The sequence below is a fragment of the Saimiri boliviensis genome, chromosome 15 (genome assembly GCF_048565385.1).
Source record: "Saimiri boliviensis isolate mSaiBol1 chromosome 15, mSaiBol1.pri, whole genome shotgun sequence".
NCBI lineage: Eukaryota > Metazoa > Chordata > Mammalia > Primates > Cebidae > Saimiri > Saimiri boliviensis.
The window spans coordinates 68749116-68773576 of record NC_133463.1 but is presented as its reverse complement, the minus strand read 5'-3'; the positions used below and the strand labels follow the sequence as shown (position 1 = coordinate 68773576).

At 42.8% G+C, this 24461-nt stretch overlaps 1 protein-coding gene across 2 annotated transcripts in view; it reads right to left on the bottom strand.

The window, feature by feature from the left end:
- The window catches only part of DEPTOR (DEP domain containing MTOR interacting protein), a 193085-nt gene that overhangs the window by 129988 nt on the left and 38636 nt on the right, over nt 1–24461 (bottom strand). Inside the window, exons 1-3 of one of the 2 annotated variants that reach the window (XM_074387085.1) lie at nt 16932–18036; nt 12673–12851; nt 11205–11328 (exon numbers count right to left, since the gene is read on the bottom strand). In XM_074387085.1, coding sequence (XP_074243186.1) covers nt 11205–11328; nt 12673–12851; nt 16932–17041 — 413 coding nt within the window. In that variant the 5' untranslated portion in view covers nt 17042–18036. Of the gene's footprint in view, nt 1–11204; nt 11329–12672; nt 12852–16931; nt 18037–24461 lie in introns of those variants that run through there. The other variant, XM_003933101.4, reaches the window with a different exon arrangement.

The window sequence follows — 24461 nt, the reverse complement described above, 5'->3', positions numbered from 1 at the left end:
TCCCCATAACTTTTTCATCTTCCTGAACTGAACCTCTATACACGCATTAAACAATGACTTCCTATGCCCCCCTTTCCCCTGCTCCTAGCAACCACTCCTTGATAGGTATACCTGAATGTCATGTTTCCATCTTTATGAATTAACTGTTCTAGGTTCCTCACAAAACTGAGATCATATAATATTTGTCTCTTTTGTGATGGGCTCATTCCACCTAGCATAATGTCTTCAAGGTCCATGTCTGTTGTGAAGCATGTGTCAGAAATATATATATATATGATATATGCCTCCCAAAGTGCTGGGATTACAGGCACAATATTTCCCAACATGCTGGTATTACAGGTGTAATCTGGCTATATCTTTCCTTTTTTTTTTTTTTTTTTTTTTTGAGACAAGAGTTTTGCTCTTGTTACCCAGGCTGGAGTGCAATGGTGCGATCTCGGCTCACCGCAACCTCCGCCTCCTGGGTTCAGGCAATTCTCCTGCCTCAGCCTCCTGAGTAGCTGGGATTACAGGCACGCGCCACCATGCCCAGCTAATGTTTTGTATTTTTAGTAGAGACGGGGTTTCACCATGTTGACCAGGATGGTCTCGATTTCTTGACTTCGTGATCCACCCGCCTCGACCTCCCAAAGTGCTGGGATTACAGTATATCTTTCCTTTTTAAGGCTGAATAATATTCCATTATATGTGGATATCACATTTTATTTATTCATTCATTAGTGAACGCTTGGGTTACTTCTACTTTTTGGCTATTCTGAATAATATCAAGAGATACTGGCACACCCATATTTATAAGCAGCATTATACTTTTCCACTTTTGGGTATGTACCCAAAAGTAGGATTGCTGGATCATATGAAAATTACATGTTTACTTTTTTTGAGGAACTGCTGTACCATTTGTCACAACTGCTGCCCCATCTTACACTCCCACCAGCAACGCACAGGAGTTAATTTCTCCACTTGCTCACCAACACGTGTTTGTTTTTTGTTTGTTTAAAATAATAGCCATACTGGCTGGGCGTGTGGCTCACACCTGTAATTCTTCAAGGACATTAACTCCTTGGAAGGCAGAGTCAGGTGGATCACTTGAGGTCAGGATTTCAATATCAACCTGGTCAATACAGCAAAACCCTGTCTCTACTAAAAATACAAAAATTAGCCGGGCATGATGGCACACACTTATACTCCCAGCTACTTGGGAGGCTGAGGCAGAAGGATTACTTCAACCCGAGAGGTAGAGTTTGCAGTGAGATGAGATCACACCACTGCACTCCAGCCTGGGTAACAGAATGAGACTCTGGCCAAAGAAATAATAAAATAAATAGTTGTAAAGAGGTTGCCTCCCACCGCTTGTTTTCCAATAGCTCTATGCTCACATACGCATTTTACCACCAGTCCCTGGGTATAACCAAATGTGTAGACACTGACTAGTTGTTCTGTTCCCAGGAAACAGGACTGAGCTTAGCTACCTGGATGAAACCAGCCACGAGGCTGCCTCCTGAGATGGCCCTTCCCTGGCAGACCAAGCTTGCCACTATAAAAGATGAGTGAGCCAACAAAGTTAGGTGACCCAGGGCTGGTTATTTCCAACATGCAAGCACACTCTTTGACGTACTTTAAATGATACTTATAACTTATAAGGCAATGTTGATATAGAAGAACTATTTGAAAATAACTACAGTACAAAACTTTTGTTGAGATTTAGAATTATAAAATACTGAGTTTGCTTTATGCAGTCTCTTCAGTCCTCAAGACCCCTGATGGGCAAATTCCAAAGCATCTGAATAACCTAAAGTCCTGGCCAACATGGCAAAACCCTGTCTCTACTAAAAATAAAAAAAGTTAGCCAGGTGTGGTAATGCACGCCTGTAATCCCAGCTACTCAGGTAGCTGAGACACGACAATCACTTGAACCTAGAAGGCAGAGCCAGATTGTCTCAATTAAAAAAAATTTAAATTTCATTTAAATTTAAATTTAAAAATATTAAGAAAGATAAAGATTTTAGAAGTATCCAACAAAGATGTATTTCTAGGTGAAAAATTTCCCATGGCTCTAAGCTGCACATGAACAGCAAAACCACTTAAACTTTGTTCTAAAGTTATTGAATAACCTATGAGAAGAGATGATGGCCCTTTAAAAATAGCATAGGTTTAAAACTTTTAAAACTAAGTTCTTTTCTGAACTATTTCACAGAATCCATTTTCAAATTTTATGTTTATGACATTTACTTATAAAAGTTAAACAGAGAAACCTATAAGGTAGTCTTTTTTTTTTGAGACGGAGTTTCGCTCTTGTTACCCAGGCTGGAGTGCAATGGCGCGATCTCGGCTCACCGCAACCTCCGCCTCCTGGGTTCAGGCAATTCTCCTGCCTCAGCCTCCTGAGTAGCTGGGATTACAGGCACGTGCCACCATGCCCAGCTAATTTTTTTGTATTTTTAGTAGAGACGGGGTTTCACCATGTTGATCAGGATGGTCTCGATCTCTCGACCTCATGATCCACCCGCCTCGGCCTCCCAAAGTGCTGGGATTACAGGCTTGAGCCACCGCGCCTGGCCAAGGTAGTCTTGATTCATACCAAAAATATTGAAATAAGGGGATTGGTGAGGATAATTATGGCTACCCCAGTGATCGGCTACAGAATCCAATTTACTTGTACATTTTGTCGAAGTTGTTGGGAAATGATTCTTTGTGGGTCTCTCTCAGGTTTTTTCATTCTTCCAGACTAGCTTTTCAAGAATGCTTGTACAGTGAACAGACTTAAAAGATAAAGTAGTATTTCTTTCTGGAGCAAAAGGGCAGATTTGTTTTCTGCCAGTATAATGAAGATAACATCTTTCTTATCTGGGATAGAGGGCAAGTTTGCCTGAAGACCATTATAAAATACTCAGGTTCCTCAAGCTTAGGTTTCCCTGGTGTCACACAGCCCACTGCATGTGCAGGTATCACTTGCCCCTCACTGTGCTGTTCTACGAGAACTCTGGCTTGGGAACTGATTCATTAAAATCCATGATACTCTAGCTGCTGCTATTGGAGTAATGAGCTGTCTTTGTCCAGGATCTTCTATCTCTGCCAGTATCCACGATATGGTGGCAGCAAACTTGTGAGCTTGCAAGTAAGGTAAAAATCTCACACTCCTAATAGTTCTTGACATTAATTACATAGTATACACATACGTGGTCACCCAAATAGACAGTTACAAAAGGTGACTCTTAACCCACTCACACTGCAATCTTAGGACATTCTTCCAATAAACCAAGAAGGCTGGAAACATTTATTCTAAAATTGTACCAAACCACTAAATGATTGGGCAACACAGTAAACTGTGAAAGTACATATATATGCATATATTAGAATGTTTTAATATATATTATATATATAATGCATATATTAGAATTTTCACAGTAAACTGTGAAAGTACATATATATGCATATATTGGAATTTTTTTTTTTTTTTTTTGCTGCAGTCTCCCTCTGTCACCCAGGCTAGAGTGCAGTGACATGATCTCTGCTCACTGCTACCTCTACCTACCAGGTTCAAGTGATTCTCCTGCCTCAGCCTCCTGAGTAGCTGGGACTACAGGTGCATGCCACCATGCCTGGCTAATTTTTGTATTTTTAGTAGATATGGGGTTTCACCATATTGGTCAGGCTGGTCTTGAACTCCTGACCTCATGATCTGCCTTCTTTGGCCTCCCAAAGTGCTGGGATTATAGGCATGAGCCACTGCACCTGGCTAGAAAATTTTTTTTTTTTTTTTTTTTTTTTTGAGACAGAGTTTCACTCTTGTTACCCAGGCTGGAGTGCAATGGCGCGATCTCGGCTCACCGCAACCTCCGCCTCCTGGGTTCAGGCAATTCTCCTGCCTCAGCCTCCTGAGTAGCTGGGATTACAGGCACGTGCCACCATGCCCAGCTAATTTTTTGTATTTTTAGTAGAGACGGGGTTTCACCATGTTGACCAGGATGGTCTCGATCTCTTGACCTCGTGATCCGCCCGCCTCAGCCTCCCAAAGTGCTGGGATTACAGGCTTGAGCCACCGCGCCCGGCCCAGAAAATATTTTTATTACAGTTTGCAATTTGTAAAACTCAGGAGCTCAGTTTGAAAAACACTCTCTTTTAAAAATTATTTTTGTTTTATTTTATTTATTTATTATTATTTTTTAGACAGAGTCTCACTTTGTCACCCAGGCTGGAGTACGGTGGTGTGATCTCAGTCCACTGCAACCTTCACCTCCCAGGTTCAAGTGATTCTCCCACCTCAGCCTCCCAAGTAGCTGGGACTACAGGCGCCTACCACCATGACCAGCTAATTTTTGTATTTTTAGTAGAGATGGGGGTTTCACCGTGTTGGCCAGGCTGGTCTCAAACTACTGACCTCAAGTGATCTGCCCTCCTTGGCCTCCCAAAATGCTGGGATAACAGGCATGACCCGCTATACCCAGCCTTATTTTAAAATTATTAGTTTCACCCTGTTGGCCAGGGTGCTGACACACAAAACACCTCTGCACTGGAAATAGAACAAGGTGGAGACAAAAGCTTGAAGACTTTTTTTTTTTTTCCACTCCAGTTCCACACCTAGGGTCCATCTCAAGTCATTAAACCTCTCCATATAGCTCATGTCCTCCATTTTTATAATGGGATTAATTATGGCTGCTGGGTATAAATCGGAGTTGTATAGAGAATCAAGCAAATTAATGTATATGATGTTTTGTGGCCTCTAAAGAGGCCAGACAAGGTGAATCTCTGGCTATTGTTGCTTGTCATTAAAAGCAAGCTCTGTGTAGCCCTTTCATGGTTCAGGCTCAGCCGCTGGTAGCAATCACAACATGTAGAGCCCTTTGTTTGTTCAACAAATATTTATTGTCCCAGGGCACTGGGAGAGAACAGGAGAAAGATCCTAAGGCACAGGGTAGAGAAACTTCTGATAAGATAAAGCACACAGACGGGCTTTGCCTCTTTGCATATACTTTCTCTCTTTTATTTCTCTTTGGTCTTGTGGAAGACAGATTGAAGGAAGCAGTGGGAATTCAGTAGATATCTAATGGCATACAGACATGTTAAGCCAATTCTTCAATCAGGCCTAAACTCCTAAGCAGAATAAAGCGACTAATAGTAGCTGGAGAGAGAAACTCCTGCTGCTGAGAAAATCAAGGCCCTTTGGATAAAAAACTAGACTAATGTGTCTACGAACCAGATTCAGAGGGGATTTAGTTCCATATCAAGACTGAGGTTTAATTAAATTTCAGAAGTCTCTTCTAAGTTTGAAGATGAAATCAAGGTTAGTTTAAAATGTACATTTCAACTACTAGGTTTAGTAAGAAAAGACCAAATTATACCTCAAGTGTACACTCTCTTTCGTAGCTGATTCTATTTGTTAGTAGATAGAGCACTTGATAATGCTGAATTCAACTTTTTTGTTTGTTGGTTGGTTGGTTTGAGATGGAATCTTGCTCTGTTGCCCAGGCTGGAGGGCAGTGACATGATCTCGGCTCACTGCAACCTCCACCTCCTGGGTTCAAGTGATTCTCCTGTCTCAGCCTCCCAAGCAGATGGGATTACAGGTGTACACCACCACACCCAGCTAAGTTTTGTGGTTTCAGTAGAGGCAGGGTTTCACCATGTTGGCCAGGCTGGCCTTGGACTCCTGACCTGAAGTGAGTGGTTTGCCCATCTCGGCCTCCCAAAGTGTTAAGTATACAGGTGCCAAGCCATCATGCCTGGCCAGCCTTTTTCTTAAAGAAATCTATTTTGCCAGTCAAGTTTTGCAGTGGGGAACATGAACTCAAAATCCTTCTACCACCTTAAGACAGCGTATACACATTCGACATTGTTCTTTTAAGTTCTGGGTACTATCCTGCTTACAAAGGTTTCCTTCAAGAAGTAAAAATTGGACTGTTTGGGAAAATCTGACATGTTCTTGTGTTGAGTGTCTTGGGTACTTGTGCCCATGCAAAATTAAGTGGAAAACGGTAAGCCCCTCCTGAAGGGACAAAATGCTATGCCTTATTCTTTACACCCTCAGTCCATTGGCTGGCCGTAATGAAGGCTCAACAGAGCTTAGAGCTTGTTGATGAGAGTGTATTGTGCCCTGAATGCACTGAGGTGAATTCCTCAAAATGACAACATCAGGATGTCAATCCGTAAGCACATGCCCTCTTTCTCATACTCTCCCAAAGTTGGCAGCAGGAGGTGAGCAATAGCGTACACTCACTCTGACATGGGTCCTGCCGTGTGTCAATACCCATTAGTCCCTTTTACCCCCACAAGAAGTCTATGAGGTCAGCACAGTCAGTACCTCCATTTACAATACAGGCAAACGGAGATAGAGAGAGATGAAGCCACTTGCCTTAAGGCATAGAGCCAAGATTCATAACCAGGTAGCTGGGCTCCTGGGCTCTTACCCGCTGTGCTAGGCTCCATCATAAAGTAATAAGAGAAAACAAGAAGAATTGGTGCCATGTATTTATATTATTTTTACTACTCTAATAAGAGCAGCTGACATTTCCTGGGCTCTCAGTCCATATCAAGCAGTGCATTCAGCACTATACAGACGGAGCTCAGCCAATCCTCCCAATAGCGTTTTCCAGCAGTGCGTCCCAGCCTTATCTCCACGGTAGACTACAGATCAGAGAGACTTAAGCAGCGTGCTGAGGGTCACAAAGCAAGCAAGTTGTGAAGCTGGGATGGAAAACCTGGGCTGTGTGACTCAGCCATTGTCACTCACTATGCAGGAGGATCCATGCCTCCAGTTCCCCTAAAGCTTTCCTCACTCACACTGGGACAACTTGAAAGGCCAACTTCTGGTTTCTTCGTTAGCATTTGTTCCAGCTCAAGTAAGATACTAGAGTGACATACATACTAAGAGCTAGCAGTTACTGAAATTGTAGTTGAGACCTGGGTTTATCCCACCAATGAACAGATTGAGAAACCCATTAGTCCCTTTTACCCCCACAAGAAGTCTATGAGGTCAGCACAGTCAGTACCTCCATTTACTAACCAGTACCTCCAGATTTCTAACCATTATGGGTTAGAAAGCCAGGCTACCCAGGCCGGGCAGGGTGGCTCATGCCTGTAATCCTAGCACTTTGCAAGGCCAAAGTGGACTGATCGCTTGAGGTCAGGAGTTTGACACCAGCCTGGCCAGCAGGTTGAAACCCCATCTCTACTAAAAATACAAGAAATTAGCCAGGTGTGGTGGTGCAAGCCTGTGGTCCTGTCTACTTAGGAGACTGAGGCACAAGAATTGCTTGAACCCAGGAGGCAGAAGCAGCAGCGAGCTGAGATCGTGCCACTGCACTTCAGGCTGGGCGACAGAGTGAGACTCTTCAAAATAAAAACAAAAAAAGAAAGCCAGTGTTCCCCAAAATCAACACGGTTCAGCAAAACCTCAGTCAGAAACCACAAAGTTTCACAAAGTCCTATTTATAACACAGAACAAAGAAGAAAGAAGAGAGGCAAAAAGAAATACTGACAATTCGCCCATCCCCTCAGAGCTGATGAGACAGCAGTGGCCCCAACACCTGCCACCCCAGGGTCATGTCTCACCCCGTCCATCAAAATCCGTGTCAACGGCATATGTAAATTACTTAACTGCACTGGATCCCAGAGGCTCCCTCTGAAAATGGGCCAGTAAAGTAATGCTCCATCTATTTTAGAAAGAAGCTTAGGTAAAATAATCTAAAGGAAGTGCTTTGAGAGGCTTAACTTACAAATAACAAACATCGTTTTGTTTTTTGTGGGTTATTTTAAATCTTCAGACAGAGTCTTGCTCTGTTGCCCAGGCTGGAGTGCAGTGGTGCAATCTCGGCTCACTGCAATCTCCGCCTCCCGGGTTCGAGTGATTCTCCTGCCTCAGCCTCCCAAGTAGCTGGGACTACAGGCGTGCACCACCACATCAAGCTAATTTTTGTATTTTTAGTAGAGACAGGGTTTCGCCTTGTTGGCCAGGCTGATCTCAAACTCCAGACCTCAGATGATCTGCCCCCCTCAACTTCCCAATGTGCTTGGATTACAGGCGAGAGCCACCATGCCCAGCCCAGACATTTTCAATTATAGCTGATCCCTGCCCCACAGTGTGGTTTTGTGGATCCCAAGAGATAAGCTACAGCTAGAGAAGAGTGTTACATGTGCAGCAGTTCACACCTGTAGTCCCAATGCTTTGAGAGGCCAAGGCAAGAGGATCACTTGAGGACAGGAGTTTGATACCAGCCTGAACAACAACATGAGATTCACCTCTACAAAAAAAGTTTTTAAAAAAATAGCTGGACATGGTAGCATAAGTCTGTACACCTAGCTACTTGGGAAGTTGAGGCAGGAGGCTCACTTGAGCCCAAAAATTGAAGGTTACAGTGAGCTATGATAATGCCACTGCACTCCAGCCTGGGAGACAGAGTGAGATCCTGTCTTAATAAAAAATAATAATAATCTTAATTTTTTTTAATTAAAAAAAAGGAAGAGTGTTATATAATCAACTGGTCTTCTTCCATGGAGATGACACACATGTTTTGGACAACATAGAATCATCGTTTGAAAGGACCATTGTGGTAAGAGAAATACCTAACACCTGTTAGAATTTTACAAAAGCATCTAAGAAATTAAAAGCAGCAACAACACAAATGCACATACTCAAGTATACAAATGGAGGTGCTCACTGCCACGTGTGTACCTATGCAACAGTCTTGCATGTTCTTCACATGTACCCCAAAACCTAAAATGCAATAAAAAAAAAAGAAAGAAAGAAAAGAAAAGAAAAGAAAAACAAACAAACGGAGGTGCTGATGGATCCCTTCCATTCAAATTCATTTGAGTCAGAAAGATAAGAGAGTTTCTCCATTTCAATATAGAAAGCAAGTGACAAGAGAATGAGTACAAATTAGTACATCAAATGGTGACCATATCACCTCAAGACACAGAGACAAGAACTGGGACAGAATGCGTAACACAGGAAGGACACAGTCCAAGGTGGCCATCAGTACTGTGCTCATATCTGGAATGGCTATCATATATGTGGACTTACTACAGCCCAGAGATACTGAGCTAAATACTTAAGTACTTCACACAGTTATCCTTTTAATTCCCACAACAGCACAAGGAGGTAGGTTCTATCGCTGCTGTAATGTCACTAATGCAGACACTGAGCTTTACAATGATAAGGTGACAGGGCTACACTTCAAACTCTGTCTGACTCTTAATCATCATGCCACTTAATCTGACCACTCAGACACCCGACCAGACCCTTACCCCTATCCATTGTAGAGCAGGCCCTTTTATGTGACAAATATGTTCTGTTTTTGGTTTTGTTTTGAGACAGAGTCTCACTCTGTCACCCAGGCTGGAGTGCACTGGTGTAATCTCGACTCAGTGCAGCCTCTGGGTCATGGGTTCGAGTGATTCTTGTACTTCAGCCAACTGAGTAGCTGAGATTACAGGCAGGCATGCACCATCACAAACACTTGGATAATTTTTTTTTTTTTTTGAGACGGAGTCTAGCTCTGTCACCAGGCTGGAGGGCAGTGGCATGATTGGCTTACTGCAACCTCTGCCTCCCAGGTTCAAGCAATTCTCCTGCCTCAGCCTCCCTAGTAGCTGGGATTACAGGTACCCGCCACCATGCCCAGCTTATTTTTGTATTTTTAGTAGAAACAGAGTTTCACTGTGTTGGTCAGGCTGGTCTCGAACTCCTGACTTTGTGATCTGCCCACCTCAGCCTCCCAAAGTGCTGGGATTACAGGCGTGAGCCACTGCGCCCGACCCCTGGGTAATTTTTGTATTTTTAGTAGAGACAGGGTTTCACCATGTTGGTCAGGCTGGTCTTGAACTCTTGATCTCAAGTGATCCGCCCACCTCAGCCTCCCAAAGTGCTAGGATTATGGGCATAAGCTACCACACCTGACCAATAAATATGTATTTTTCAATTCCCTCAAGTCTTGTAAGGCAGACAGGGTTACAAAGGAGGTGCCATTGCTTCTGTACCCCTTTTTCTAATGGTTGCCCCAGAAAACTAAATGAGGAAGGCAGGGTGGAAAAAAGGCCACAGAAGTAGCAGATCAACCCAGAGACGGCCACTCAGATGACTCAAGACCCACCAACTGAATAGTCCTGTGCTACACTATACTTATCTCTTCAAATGAGCTGAAAGCTTACTCTTCATAGACATCCTGCTATCTGAAGTTCCCTCACTACTCATCTCCTAGCCTGACCAATTCCCCTTCTCTTGATGCTGCTTCTCCAGTCACTTACAAGCCTGAACCTCCAAGTTACACAACAGTATTTAAAAGAAAAAAGGGGGCCAGGTGCAGTGGCTCACACCTGCAATCCCAGCACTTTGGGAGGCTGAGGCAGGTAGATCACCTGAGGTCAGGAGTTCGAGACCAGCCTGGCCAACATGGTGAAACCCTGTCTCTACTACAAATCCAAAAATTTGCCAGGCATGGTGGCTAATGCCTGTAGTCCCAGCCACTCAGGAGGCTGACGCATGAGAATTGTTTGAACCCAGAAGGCAGAGGTTACAGTGAGCTGAGATCATGCCACTGCACTCTAGCCTGGGCAACAGAGTTAAGACTCAGTCCCCCAAAAAAATAAAAAATAAAAATAAGAGAGGAAAGGGGCATCCGCATGATTTGATGGCAAACAAATTACTTCTGGAGCTTTGTAGAATCGACTTAAATATAGAAAATAAGATTTAAGTAAATTCTTTATTAAGAATCTCGGCCGGGCGCGGTGGTTCAAGCCTGTAATCCCAGCACTTTGGGAGGCCAAGGCGGGTGGATCACGAGGTCAAGAGATCGAGACCATCCTGGTCAACATGGTGAAACCCCGTCTCTACCAAAAATACAAAAAAATTAGCTGGGCATGGTGGTGCGTGCCTGTAGTCCCAGCTACTCAGGAGGCTGAGGCAGGAGAATTGCCTGAACCCGGCAGGCGGAGGTTGCGGAGAGCCGAGATCGCGCCATTGCACTCCAGCCTGGGTAACAAGAGTGAAACTCCATCTCAAAAAAAAAAAAAAAAAAGAATCTCATGAAATTGACTTATTTTCTGGCAAAGAGAAAGCACATGGGTGATAGTTTTCTCATATGGAAAAGAACAGTTATGTAAGCAGCCCACATGGAAGAGCCACGCTGAAATCAGCATAATGAGACTGGCACAGTCCTGTTTCTCTCTACAAGTCAAGATTACAGTTGGGGATTGCATGCAGAACATACTTTTCATACAGCCTCTGTCCTCTCATAAAGGCCTTCACTTCGTTATCCAATGGGAAGGTGCCGTCATCCTTTCTAAAGCGGTAGAAGAGTTTGACATCCTTGAATTCCTTATGCTCATCACACACTGAAACACAATATGCACAGAGAGGCAAATGAGAAAAAAAAAAATCACTCATTACTCAAGTGAAGTATGATGCTGATTGAGAATGATTTCACTACCAAATTCTTCATGCGTGCAAGTATCTGCCATATGAGTTAATACACGTGAAATAGTGACATGATACTTGGTACAGAGTAAGTGCTCAGTATTAGTTATTATTATCACCATCACCATCATCTTCATCATGTACTAGAAAGTTCACAAAATTCAATTCATCATGCAATCTACAAACTCTCCTAAAGCATACTGGGGCATGCATCAGCCTCAAAGAATGTGGAATCTGGGGCAGTAAGGAGAAGTGCCAGCTGCCACTGAAATATGGTGTGATAAGGCTACAGAGGGAAGGCGAGAGTGCAATGGGATCCCAAAGGAAGAGTACCCAGTGCCCCAGGAACACAACTTTGGGAAAAAAAAGCTTCCCCAAAGAGTGTGCCTGTCAGTAGAGACCCGAAGAATGAGTAGAAATTGGTCCAAAAATGAGGGGAAAGAGTATTCCAGGAAAACAATGGCATGGGCAAAGGTTGAGGCCAGGATGAGAGATTCCAAGAAGACATTTGGGAGTCTTCATCAAACCCACGGAGTTGAACCCAGGATGAGAGATTCTAAGAATACACATTTGTGAGTCTTCATCAAACCCATTGAGTTGAACCCAGGATGAGAGACTCCAGTAAGACACATTTGTGAGTCTTCGTCAAACCCACTGAGTTGAACTCAGGATGAGAGATTCCAAGAAGACACATTCATGAGTCTTCATTGGACCCCCCCTGCAATCCCAGAACTCTGGGAGACCAAGGTGGGTGGATCAAGTGAGGTCAGGAGTTCAAGACCAGCCTGGCCTGAGAATAACAGCAAAAACTTGGAAACCACGTAAATGCCCAATGAAAAATTTACAGTGGCTTTACAGATGGAGCAGGATAATAATTTTGAAAAAGAAAAGAAAAGAAAAGAAAAATGTACAGTGGCATAATTATACGTATGTTTTATACAATAGCAAAAATAAATAAGATCTATACTACCAACATGAATGAATCTCACATTTGCAAAAGAATAAATATGCACTTCTATAATGATTTAAAACTTTTAAAACAATATGACATATTCCTTAAAGATGCATATACAGAGAGGCATAAAGCCATACCTAGAAATAACCCAAATGCCTCTTAGAGGGAGGAAGAAAATGCAATCAGGGAGAGGTACCCTGGAGATAAAATAAAGCAAAATGTTTTCTTTCTTAAGTGGGTATGTTCATGAAAAGATTTAGTCCTTCCTTTTCTCTCAAGTCACTTTGACTGTCGCCACGTCACTCACCATGGTGAATAATGCCCCGGTCTGCTAATTTCTGCATGAGTTTGATTGCCGTCTCTCTGTCGGAAGCCTCTTTGTGTTCAATTAGCCAGTCAATCAGTTCTTTTGCGACAAAACAGTTTGGGTAGGTCTTGAGATGATGACGTCTATCTTTAATAACCTTTTCTTCATGCAGCCTCAGCCTGGAAGAAAAATTAGCAATTACTTTGGAAATTTTGATGACAGCACAAATTATTAAACCAATCCCAGACAGTAATAGCATCAGAGTGTCATTAAATATCTTTAGCTCACTGTAATCCAGCACTTTGAGAGGCTGAAGCAGGAGGATCACTTGAGGTCAGGAGTTTGAGACCAGCCTGGCCAACATGGTGAAAACCTGTCTTTACTAAAAATACAAAAGTTAGCTGGGCGTGGTGGCAGGTGCCTGTAATCCCAGCTACTCAAGAGGAGGATAAGGCAGGAGACTCGCTTGAACCCAGGAGGCGGAGGCTGCAATAAGCCGAGATCACGCCACTGCACTCCAGACTAGGCAACAAAAGTGAAACTTCGTCTAAAATATGCCCTGAGCTACTACTAACCAATCTTGCCATCATAAAGGAAGAACCTGCCTAGGAAGAAATCCAACACAGAGCAAATAGGACCAGATAGAGATAAAGAGATAGAGATGAAAGACAGAGAGAGAGAGAGAAATTACAAACAACCCTATTTGAACACCTGAATCCAACAGTTCATGAAGCTGCCTAACCTGGGTTTAAATTACATGAGCGATACATTCCCAGTTCTTTAGTGAGTATATTAAGGAATCTGTTACTCATACAAATTTTGTCCCAATACACCCTCCAGCTGAATGCCAGCTTGTGGCTCCATGGCATGGAATGTTTCCACAGTGGTGTCTTCAGAGACCACATAAATGGCCAGAGCTATGTGCTCTGCACCCAGTGGTTCCAGAATTTTGGGTGGTCTGTTTGTCACTCTCCTATCTCCTTCCCTTGTCCTGCTGTGATAGGCACCTGAACTCAAGCAGTTCCCCTAACCCACTCTTTCTGTTCTGCTGTGCTCTGCTAAGTAGTTGGTCAGTATTTAAGAGTTAAAATATTTTCAGCAAAAGCCTGATATGAACATCTATGAAGAAAGAAACATGAGCATTTTGGGTATGGAATGTATGACATCTATTTTGGTCGCTCAAAACTATCTTAAGTGCTTCACGACTGCTCTTTATCTGAATGCGAAATAATTGGGAATAAATGTTAACGATGCTTGCTATACAATGTTTGATCATCTGTAAATATTTATTGTTTGTTTGTTTGTTTGTTTGTTTTTGAGGCAGAGCCTTGCTCTGTCACCCCAGATGGAGTTCAGTGGCACGATCTTGGCTCACTGCAACCTTCACCTCCTGGATTCAAGCAATTCTCTGCCTCAGCCTCCCAACTAGCTGAAATTACAGGTGCCTGCCACCATGCCTGGCTAATTTTTTTTTTTGGTATTTCTAGTACAGACAGGGTTTCACCATTTTGGCCAGGCTGGTCTTGAACTCCTGACCTTGTGATCCACCGATCTTGGCCTCCCAAAGTGCTGGGATTACAGGCATGAGCCATCATGCTCGGCCCAAATATTTATTATGTAAAACTTAAGAGTCAAATTATATTATAGGATTGGCTAAGGAAAGGGCATAGCAATGAATTTACTAGTAACAGAGATGAGGATGTCAGTGACATCAGGAAAATACTAAAGAACAGGTATCCAACAGACCCAGAAAACATTCTCATAAGATGGTGGTGATAGATAGGGCTGCCAAGTTTAGGAAGGAAAAACTAGACAGGAAACCCAGTGAAATCTGAATTTCAGATAAACAGCAATTGTGTAGTAAAAGCATGACCCAAATATTGCAAGGGACCTACTTATTCTTTAAAAATAATTCATTGTTCTATATCTATAATTCACATTTTAGTGGGTACCCTGCATTTTCTGACAACTTTATGGGAGATATATTTTATTAAACTTGAAGGTTAGTACATTAGGATTAATATTTTATGTTAAAAAAAAAAAAAAAAAAAGGAAACTACATTGATGCCAGATGACACTGTGAGTCCTTAGGGCTTCCTCTTCTAGGGAAATCTAGTTGTGTAATTTTTTTAGTGCACCTGAATCACCATGTTTATCTAAGTATTCCAGAAGATACTTTTTCATCCATGTGCTCGGAGCCAGACTAGCCCTCATCTGCCAGCGACCAGGTAGGAAATGTGAACTGTAAAGATTATAAACTGGTAACGCTGGTGGAGTGAAACCAAAGCACAGAATCTCCCTTTTTTTCATATTAAGAAAAATAATTAAAAAAAAAAAAAAGTGGCTAGCCACGGTGGCTCATGCCTGCAATCCCAGAACCCGGGGAGGCCAAGGTGGGTGAATCGAGTGAGGTCAGGAGTTCAAGACCAGCCTGGCCAACATGGTAAAACCCCCTTTCTACTAAAAATACAAAAATTAGCTGGGCGTGGTAGTGCACAACTGTAATTCCAGCTACTCAGGAGGCTGAGGCAGGAGAATTGCTCCAACCCAGGAGGTTTCAGAGAGCCGAGGAAGCAGAGGTTTCAGAGAACCAAGATTGCACCACCAGCAAAAATTTAGCTAGAAGTAGCCAGACAAGGAAAAAAAACCCCTAACTTCATAAATGTTTTTAAATGGCACCCTAAGCAAATTAATGCAGGAACAGAAAACCAATACCACATGTTCTCACTTCTAAGAGGGAGTTCAGCATTGTGTATACATGGACATAAAGAAGGGAACAATAGGCAGGGCACTGTGGCTCATACCTGTAATCCCAGCACTTTGAGAGGCCACACTGTGGCTCATACCTGTAATCCCAGCACTGTGGCTCATACCTGTAATCCCAGATCACATGAGGTCAGGAGTTCGAGACCAGCCTGGCCAATATGGTGAAACCCTGTCTCTACTAAAAATACAAAAATTCACCAGGCGTGGTGGGGCATGCCTGTAATCCCAGCTACTCAGGAGGCTGAGGCAGGAGAATCGCTTTTACCTGGGAGGCGGAGGTGGCAGTGAGCTGAGATCACACCACTGCACTCCAGCCTGGGCAACAGAGCAAAGCTCTATCTCAAAAACAAACAAACAAAAAGAAATCAGGCAACAATAGACATTGGGACTGACGTGGTTTGACTCCGTCTCCACCTAAATCTCACCTTGAATTGTAATAATCTCCACGTGTCAAGGGTGGGACCAGGTTGACTCGTGGTTGAATCATGGAGTGGCTTCCCCCATACTGTTCTCGTGGTAGTGAATAAATCTCAAGAGACCTGATGGGTTTTTTGTTGTTGTTGTTCTTGTTGTTGTTTTTATTATTTTGGTTTGCTTGTTTTTGAGATGGAGTCTCACTCTGTTGCCCAGGCTGGAGTGCAGTGGTGCAATCTCGGCTCACTGCAATCTCTGCCTCCTGGGTTCAAGTGATTCTCCTGCCTCAGTTTCCTGAGTAGCGGGGATTACAGGTGTGCATCACCATATCCAGCTAATTTTTTGTATTTTCAGTAGAGATGGGGTTTTGCTATGTTTGTGTTGGCCAGGCTGGTCTCCAACCCCTGACCTCAAGTTAATCCACCTGCCTTGGCCTCCCAAAGTGCTGGGATTACAGGTGTGAGCCAGCCACCAAGCCCAGCCTTGAAGGTTTTATAAATGGGAGTTTCGCTGGACAAGCTTTCTTGCCCGCTGCCAGGTAAGAAGTCCTTTTGTTCTTTCTTTATCTTCTGCCATGAGTATGAGGCTTCCCCAGCCATGTGGAACTGAGAGTTCATTAAACCTCTTTCTTTTATAAATTACCTAGTGTCAGGCATGCCTTTATTAGCAGCAAGAGAATGGACTCATATAGGGGCCTACTTGAGTGTGGAGGGTGGGAGGAGGGTGAGGATCTAAAAATTACCTATTGCCTACTCTGCTCATTACCTGGGTGGCAAAATAATCTGTACACCAAACTCCTGCAACGTGTACTTTATTCATGTAACAAACCTGTGCGTGTATTCCCTGAACCTAAAGTAAAGGTTGGAAAGAAAAGAATAAAATAAAAATCAATAAACAAATAAAAAAAGGAATCATGATATAAGAAAATGATTTAGGCCTGTATTACAGATAGAGTGGATTAGCCATAAAATACTCTCTACCCATGGAAATGACCAAAAAAAAAAAAAAGCTTTGTGGCCAGGGGCAGTGGCCCACGCCTATAATCCCAGCACCTTGAGAGGCTGAGGCAGGCAGATTACCTGAGGTCAGGAGTTTGAGACCAGCCTGACCAATGTGGCGAAACTCTTTCTCTACTAAAAATGAAAAGACTTCGGCAGGCGCAGTGGTGGGTGCCTGTAATCCCAGGCATTCGGGAGGCTGAGGCAGGAGAATGGCTTGAATCCAGGAGGCAGAGGTTGCAGTGAGCCAAGATCCTGCCACTGCACTACAGCCTGGGCGACAGAGCCAGACTACATCTAAAAGCAAAAAAACAAACAACAACAACAACACTGTGTAACTTTTTGAATAAAGGGAAAAGACAAAAATATAAATAAACAAAATAGCAGCCAAAAAAAAAAAAAAAAACCAGAAGATTTTGGAGTGGCCAGGTAAGGCAGGTAGACTCTGACCACCCAGAAGCCTTGTAGCGAAGTCAATGAATCCTCAGAATTTTCATTAATAAACCCAAAGCTTGAAGAATTAAACAAAAAAAATACAAATAACTGAATGTTCTATCTTCTGACTAGGAGACAGTTGACATGGCTGCTGGGGAAAGATAGCTGCAATGAAGGAAATGAAGAACGAGATCTTTTTCTAACAGCAAAGCCGCCCAAGCTCAATAATACATTTGGGGACCATTGCAGGGGTGGAAAACATCCCTCCATGGCAGCGGGCTCTACCTCTGACTTTGTGAAATGAACCCTGGGGCAGGAAGTTGAACAAAACCTCATAAGCAAGGCTCTCTGACTCCTTTTCATCACCACAAGCCCTTAAGTTGTAAGACAGTGGAACAAATAATTAGCTATCAAATTTAGCTCAGGGGGGAAAATGACATTCTGAGATAACTTAGGAAGGCACTAAGGAGATGTCACCTGTCTTTATTTCCAAGCACAGATAAGTACGGACAGATTGAAAGTATGGACAGAACCATCTGCATTAAGCATAAACATTACGGGAAAAAGCAAACAGCTATGTGACACTATGAAGCAAAAATAAATAATACAAAAAAAAAGAAAAAAAAAGGAAAGAAGGGAAAAACAGAAGGGAAGGGAAAAAGAGAGCATTCAGTAGGTAAGAAGAGCCCTGAAGGAAAGAAAAAGACAGTTTCTTTAAAGTGTTCCGAACTATAAAAAATTTAAAAACAATTTAAAAAGACTAAAAAGTCAGGAAAATAAGGACTCAAAGATAAAATGATTATGAAGAGGGAAACGTAGATGTTGGAAAATAAATGGATATCAGACAGTTTGTCAACAAATAATAAACTGTCAAAATGAAATTCTTATTGAAAAAAAATACTTTAATAAAACAAAGGAGAAAAAAAGCAATTAAAGCAGATAGGTCAGGCATGGTGGCCCACATGCGTAATCCCAGGACTTTGGGAGGCCAAGGTGAGAGGATCACTTGACCTCAGGAGTTCAAACCAGCCTGGGCAACATGGAAAAACCCTGTCTCTACAAAAATTAGCTGGGTTTTGTGGTACACACCTATAATCCCAGCTACTTGGGAGACTGAAGTGGGGGGATCACGTGAGCCTAGGAGGTGGAAGTTGCAGTGAGCCAAGATCATACCGCTGCACTCCAGCCTGGGCAACAGAGAGAGACCCCATCTCAAAAATAAATAAATAATAAATAAATAAATAAATAAATAAATGAAGCAGATAGAAGTTAATAGATATGGAGATATTTTTAAAGCCACTAAATTAATTTATAGTATTACTTTAATGTATATAAGTCTAAACAAAACCAACTAAAATAGCCTCCAGCATACAGCTCCAGGGAAGGCACCGGTGATCTTTAGAATAAAAGAGGTGGCTTGAGTATTTCCCAGCAAGCAAATGAGGTTCAGTTCTTCCCTCTGACAACCAGGCCACGATCTGGGATGATGTTTCCGGAAGTGCAGACCCACCAACTCTTCCTGGGTCTGAAGTACTTCCTGGGGAGAAGCACCATATACTATCCCTACCATCCCACCAGGGCCTGGTACATTTCCGCTCCACAGATTTGTTCATTTCTGACTATCACAGATTTTACCCAAAATGTCAGTTCTGAGGATAACGAGAAAAAACAGGATTTGGAATATAAAAAGTTGGTTCCCACTCTGGCACTGCCAGTAACTCTACAACCTCTGAGCATCAGAGCTTTCACTGGTAAAATGAAGACAATCTATGCATCTCATATGTGCTAGGCACAGTTTGAACTGCTAAATGGTCATGAAACCTCACGACCACTTCCTGAGAAAGTGAGTTCTAAAACCACAAATGACAAATGACCTATGTAGAGTTGTAATTATTAATGAAAAAAAAAAAAAAAAAGCCCTAGTTTAAAAAAAAATAGGATGTTTTAAAGTCATCACATGAATCCTTCTAATTAATTCAGTGACAACAACACTGAGTAATTTGTTTAACATGCTCAGAGTGGCAGAATGCAAAATATTAATTCTTAGATGTGATGTCTGTCAGGAATCCAAGAATAATGAAGACCAATTTACTTAGAAATTAAAATGTGGAACAAGCTACTATGTAATTTGGTATATATAGTAAGAGGAGGAATATATTATGAGCCAAGAGAAAAGTTTTAGCTCCTGTAAACTTTCTAACCTAAAAGAATTATTAGGTAGTATTTATCTTTTTTTTTTTTTTTTTTTCTGAGACAGAGTTTCGCTCTTGTTGCCTGGGCTGGAGTGCAATGGCGCGATCTTGGCTCACTGCAACCTCAACCTCCTGGGTCCAAGCGATTCTCCAGCTTCAGCCTCCCAGGTAGCTAGGATTACAGGAGCCCCCCACCATGCCCAGCTCATCTTTTGTATTTTTAGTAGAGACGGGGTTCATCATGTTGGACAGGCTGGTCTCGAACTCCTGACCTCAGGTGATCCATCGACCTCAGGTGATCCATCCACCTCAGCCTCCCAAAGTGCCAGGATTCCAGGCATGAGCCACTACACCTGGCCTATTTATCTTTAACTACTACAGAATAATTAGCCAGGCATGATGGCATGCACCTGTAGTCCCAGCTTCTCTGGAGGCTAAGGCAAGAGAATCGCCTGAACCCGAGAGGCAGAGGTTGCAGGGAGTGGATACCATGCCACTGCATTCCAGCCTGGGTGACAAAGCGAGACCCTGTTTCAAAAGAAAAAAACAAAAACACTACAGAATAGAACCTTTTAGTTACTATCCTTCCATTTTCCATAACGCTTGAGCTTAGTGCTAATTCTTGAACATTCCTGATTTCCACCAATTCCCTCCAAAAGTAGAAGAGGAGAAGCACTACACAATATCCTTACTGTCCCACCGGGGCCTGGGGCATTTTCATGTTTAAGAAAACTGAAAAAAAGTTAAAAAAGGCCGGGCGCGGTGGCTCAAGCCTGTAATCCCAGCACTTTGGGAGGCCGAGGCGGGTGGATCACGAGGTCAAGAGATCCAGACCATCCTGGTCAACATGGTGAAACCCCGTCTCTACTAAAAATACAAAAAATTATCTGGGCATGGTGGCACGTGCCTGTAATCCCAGCTACTTGGGAAGCTGAGGCAGGAGAATTGCCTGAATCCAGGAGGCAGAGGTTGCGGTGAGCCGAGATCGCGCCATTGCACTCCAGCCTGGGTAACTAGAGTGAAACTCCGTCTCAAAAAAAACAAAAAAAAAAGAAAAAGAAAACTGAGTATGATGGAGGGGAATAATTTTGGATCCAGGACATGGCCTAGAACTCAGTATTTTTAGACATGCCACCAGGGGTTAAAGTCTATAAGAACTGTGATACTATCTTTTTTTCTTTTATAGTCAGAAACACAGACTTCTAAAATCGAGCTTTGAAAATTGTATATTCCAGAAAAACTATCCCAATAAAAAGATTAAAAAATTTCACACTGTATACACATAAGTGTTTTGCCTGGCACAGCAAGTACTTAATATTTGGTGAACAAATGAATGTATAAAGGCACTGATAAAAATGATATTATTTTTGGCTGGGCACAGTGGCTCAAACCTGTAATCCCAGCACATTGGGAGGCCAAGACAGGCAGATCACCTGAGGTCAGGAGTTCGAGATCAGCCTGGTCAATATGGTGAAACTCTGTCTCTACTACAAATTCAAAAATTGGCCGGGTGTTTTGGCACACTGCCTGTATTCTTAGCTACTAGGCAGGCTGACCCCTTGAGCCTAGGAGGCAGAGGTTGCAGTGAACTGAAATTGCACCACTGCCCCCAGCCTGGGAGACAGAGCGAGACCCTGCCTCAAAAAAGAAACAAACAAAAAACAGAGGCCGAGGTGGGTGGATCAGGAGGTCAGGAGATCGAGACCATCCTGACCAATGTGGTGGAATTCTGTCCCTACTAAAAATACAAAAATTAGCCAGGCATGGTGGTACACGCCTGTAGTCCCAGCTACTTGGAGGCTGAGGCAGGAGAAACACTTTAACCCCGGGGGCAGAGGTTGCAGGGAGTCGAGATTGTACCACTGCCCCACAACCTGGTGACAGAGCAAGGTTCCATCTCAAAAAATAAATAAATAAATAAATAAATAAATAAAAAAGGAATTACTGGAACAAAGGTAAAACAAACAAACAACTCAAGGCTAGAAGTAATCGAGGAAATGGGACCATCAGGAAGGAGAGGGGAGTGGGGGGCACCAGCACAGAGAAGCCAAGAAAGCAACAGGAAGCCCCTGATGCTATACATGAGGGATGCAAGAGGCACAAGTTGCAGGCGTTCCTCAGTTCCTTTTCTCCAGTGCCGCTTCCAAGCCATGTGCACTAGTGCAATAACCAAGACACTACCAATCCCCTCCGGGACTGAGTGGGCCTCGGCTCCCCGGATCCGACAGAACCCCACTTACCCAGGGGCTAAAGTGGCCGTCAGCCTGACCCTAGGCCCCCTCTTGAGCTCCTTTGCCTCTCTCCCCTCCCAGTCACAGGCATTCCTGCTCTGTACCCTGAACATTCTGAACTCTTCTTCAGCCTCTGAACATGCTAATCACCCTCTATGCCTCTACTGAGAATGCTCCTTCTTCCTGCCTTCAATAATTCAAAAAAAAAAAAAAAGAAGACTTCTCTTTAAGGGTCAGCTTTTCAAGGGCACCTCCTCTGTGAACATTTTCCCAGCCTTTCCAAGCCAGAAAACAGCCTTCTCTCTCCTCTATTCTCCCACAATATTATAGCACCAACAGTAAAGGATCCATCCCACTGGATTATAACTAGATGAGATCAGGGATGCTAAAGGAGAGTTGCTTATTTATCGTTGCAATTTTAGCGCATAGCAAATAGTAGGGGCTGGAATCTCATCGCTGTGAAAGTTAATTAGTACACGCTATGCATTCAGCATGGTGGGAAGCATAGACAGAATAGTTTTCTGAGTAGCAGAGTCCTAATCCATCTGCATTAAACCATTGGGAAGAGTGACCATCTGTATATTAGCTGCATTTTCAATCCCACTGGTACGGAATATAAATTAAAGTGGGGGGGAAAAAAACCTTCCTATTATTCATCTCAGACAGCTGGTTCACAGGCTTTAGATTCAAGGTGATTCTGTAATGTTCTATTCCTGTCCGGTTAACCAGCTGCTGAAATTACATCAGACCATTTCCTCTTCCAGCCCTAAGAGAACAAACATTACTGAGTGCAGGGTGTTAATAATACCTGCGAAAATCACTGTCCATCTGATAAGAAGCGTAGAAATTGTTTTTCAAAAATAGCTCACAGAGAACTGCGGCAGATTGTGGGACTCAGGGAACAAAGGGGAGACTGAAACCACATATTCTCATTTTGAAACAGCGTCATAAATCTCAGCCAAAGTAAACAGTTTAACAAACACAGCAAGCCAAATAGTGGGGCTGACAGTGTGAGCCTGAGATTTGGGCAACAGCGCTGACATAGATGTGCTTTAAACCACAGCGATTCTCCTTTCCAGATGTTCTGCGACCGCCAGTATCTGTCCTTGGGGAGCCGAGAACCCGAGGAAAGTCACTCTTTATCACTCACCCTTGAAAGACTCTCAGAGAAAAAAACAAAAACAATAAAAATGAAATCTAACATACTGCATTTCCTTTTAACATTTGGACTTATTTTCTAATTCAGATTTTTAATTATCAAAAAAATATATGCTCACAGTAGGAAAAATTCAAATAGGTATAAAAATGAAAATTAAAAGTCTCTTTCCTTGGTTCAGATGAACTGACAATTATTAAGCTGGGTTAGCTGGCAATGCTAAAGATCATTGCTGAAGCTGGGAGATGGGGGCATTGAAGGTCACTATATGTTTCTATCTACTGTGCCATACATATGCTTGAGGATTTCCTCAACCTCCAAGGAACCTAACAGCTGCTTATGCATTCTTACAGAAATCTTCTATGTATATGCATACATATGGCTTATATGTGTATTTTTTTTTACATGAAATAGGATCATAATACACATTTCATGTAGTTTTCCTTCAAGAAAATGCTTGAATTCTCCCAACCTGATCAGAGCAAAAGAATAAATACCGACAGAAATAGGAAGGAAAGAGTATAGAACTGGTTGGTGTAAAAAAACACTGGTAATTCTGTAGAGCCAGAAGCAATTGGTCTTGGACAACACACATACACACACACACAATACAAATAGCTGTAGTAACCACTTTATAAGGTGGTCCATGCCAAATGTTTCACTAGCAATGGCTCTGTGAATAAAGAACAAGTCACAGTCCTGTGTTCTATACAGAGCCCTTCCAGGGCTCATGTCAAGTTAGTACAAAGCAAAGTTCCACGCAAGTTCTGTGTCTTGTCACTGCAATGGATTGAGATGATAAACACATCTGGGAAGGAAGAATGTTTCATTGTGAATCTCATATATCACATAAGGTCTTTGAAATCAACATGGAGGATTAGCAGTGTAAGACAATGTAACACATGTAAGAGGCCATGTTTGCACATTTCTGTTTGCCAACATAATTTCACAAAGCCCCTTGACTTTGTAACAATGTGTAGCTCTCTAGAAAGATACTTTGAAGACAAAACAGGATAGAGCACATAGCTCCCTATGTCTCTTGCCTGAGTCACTGTACTCCTTAAAAGATAAACGAGGCCTCACACCTTGGCTCATGCCTATAATCCTAGCACTTTGGAGGCTGAGGCCGTCAGATTGCTTAAGTCTAGGTGTATGAGACCAGCCTGGGCAACACGGTGAATCCTCATCTCTGTCAACAAAAACATAAAAATTAGCCAGCTGTGGTGGCGCACGTCTCAGCCTGGGTGACAAATCCAGACCCTATCTCAAACGAACAAATGAAAAACCAAATAAACAAATAAATAATAAAGGACTCTAGTCCTTGCCTTTTCCTACCCATAAGATAACGTCTGAAGGGGTTAGTAATTATGCCTCTGTAATCTATAACCAGATGTACTCTTACAACCAAACCTTGATGCGATTCAGCTTCAATGTAATTTCTGTACAAGGCTGATGTGATTTTGCTTGTACTGAACCTCCACCACCTGTATATAAGCAATGGGCTGAAATTCTGTGCCGGGGCAGTCAGATAGAACCTCCCTAAAGGGCTGCTCCTGAGCTACTGCCCTGTCTATAGTCCTCAGTAAGACTTCCAAAT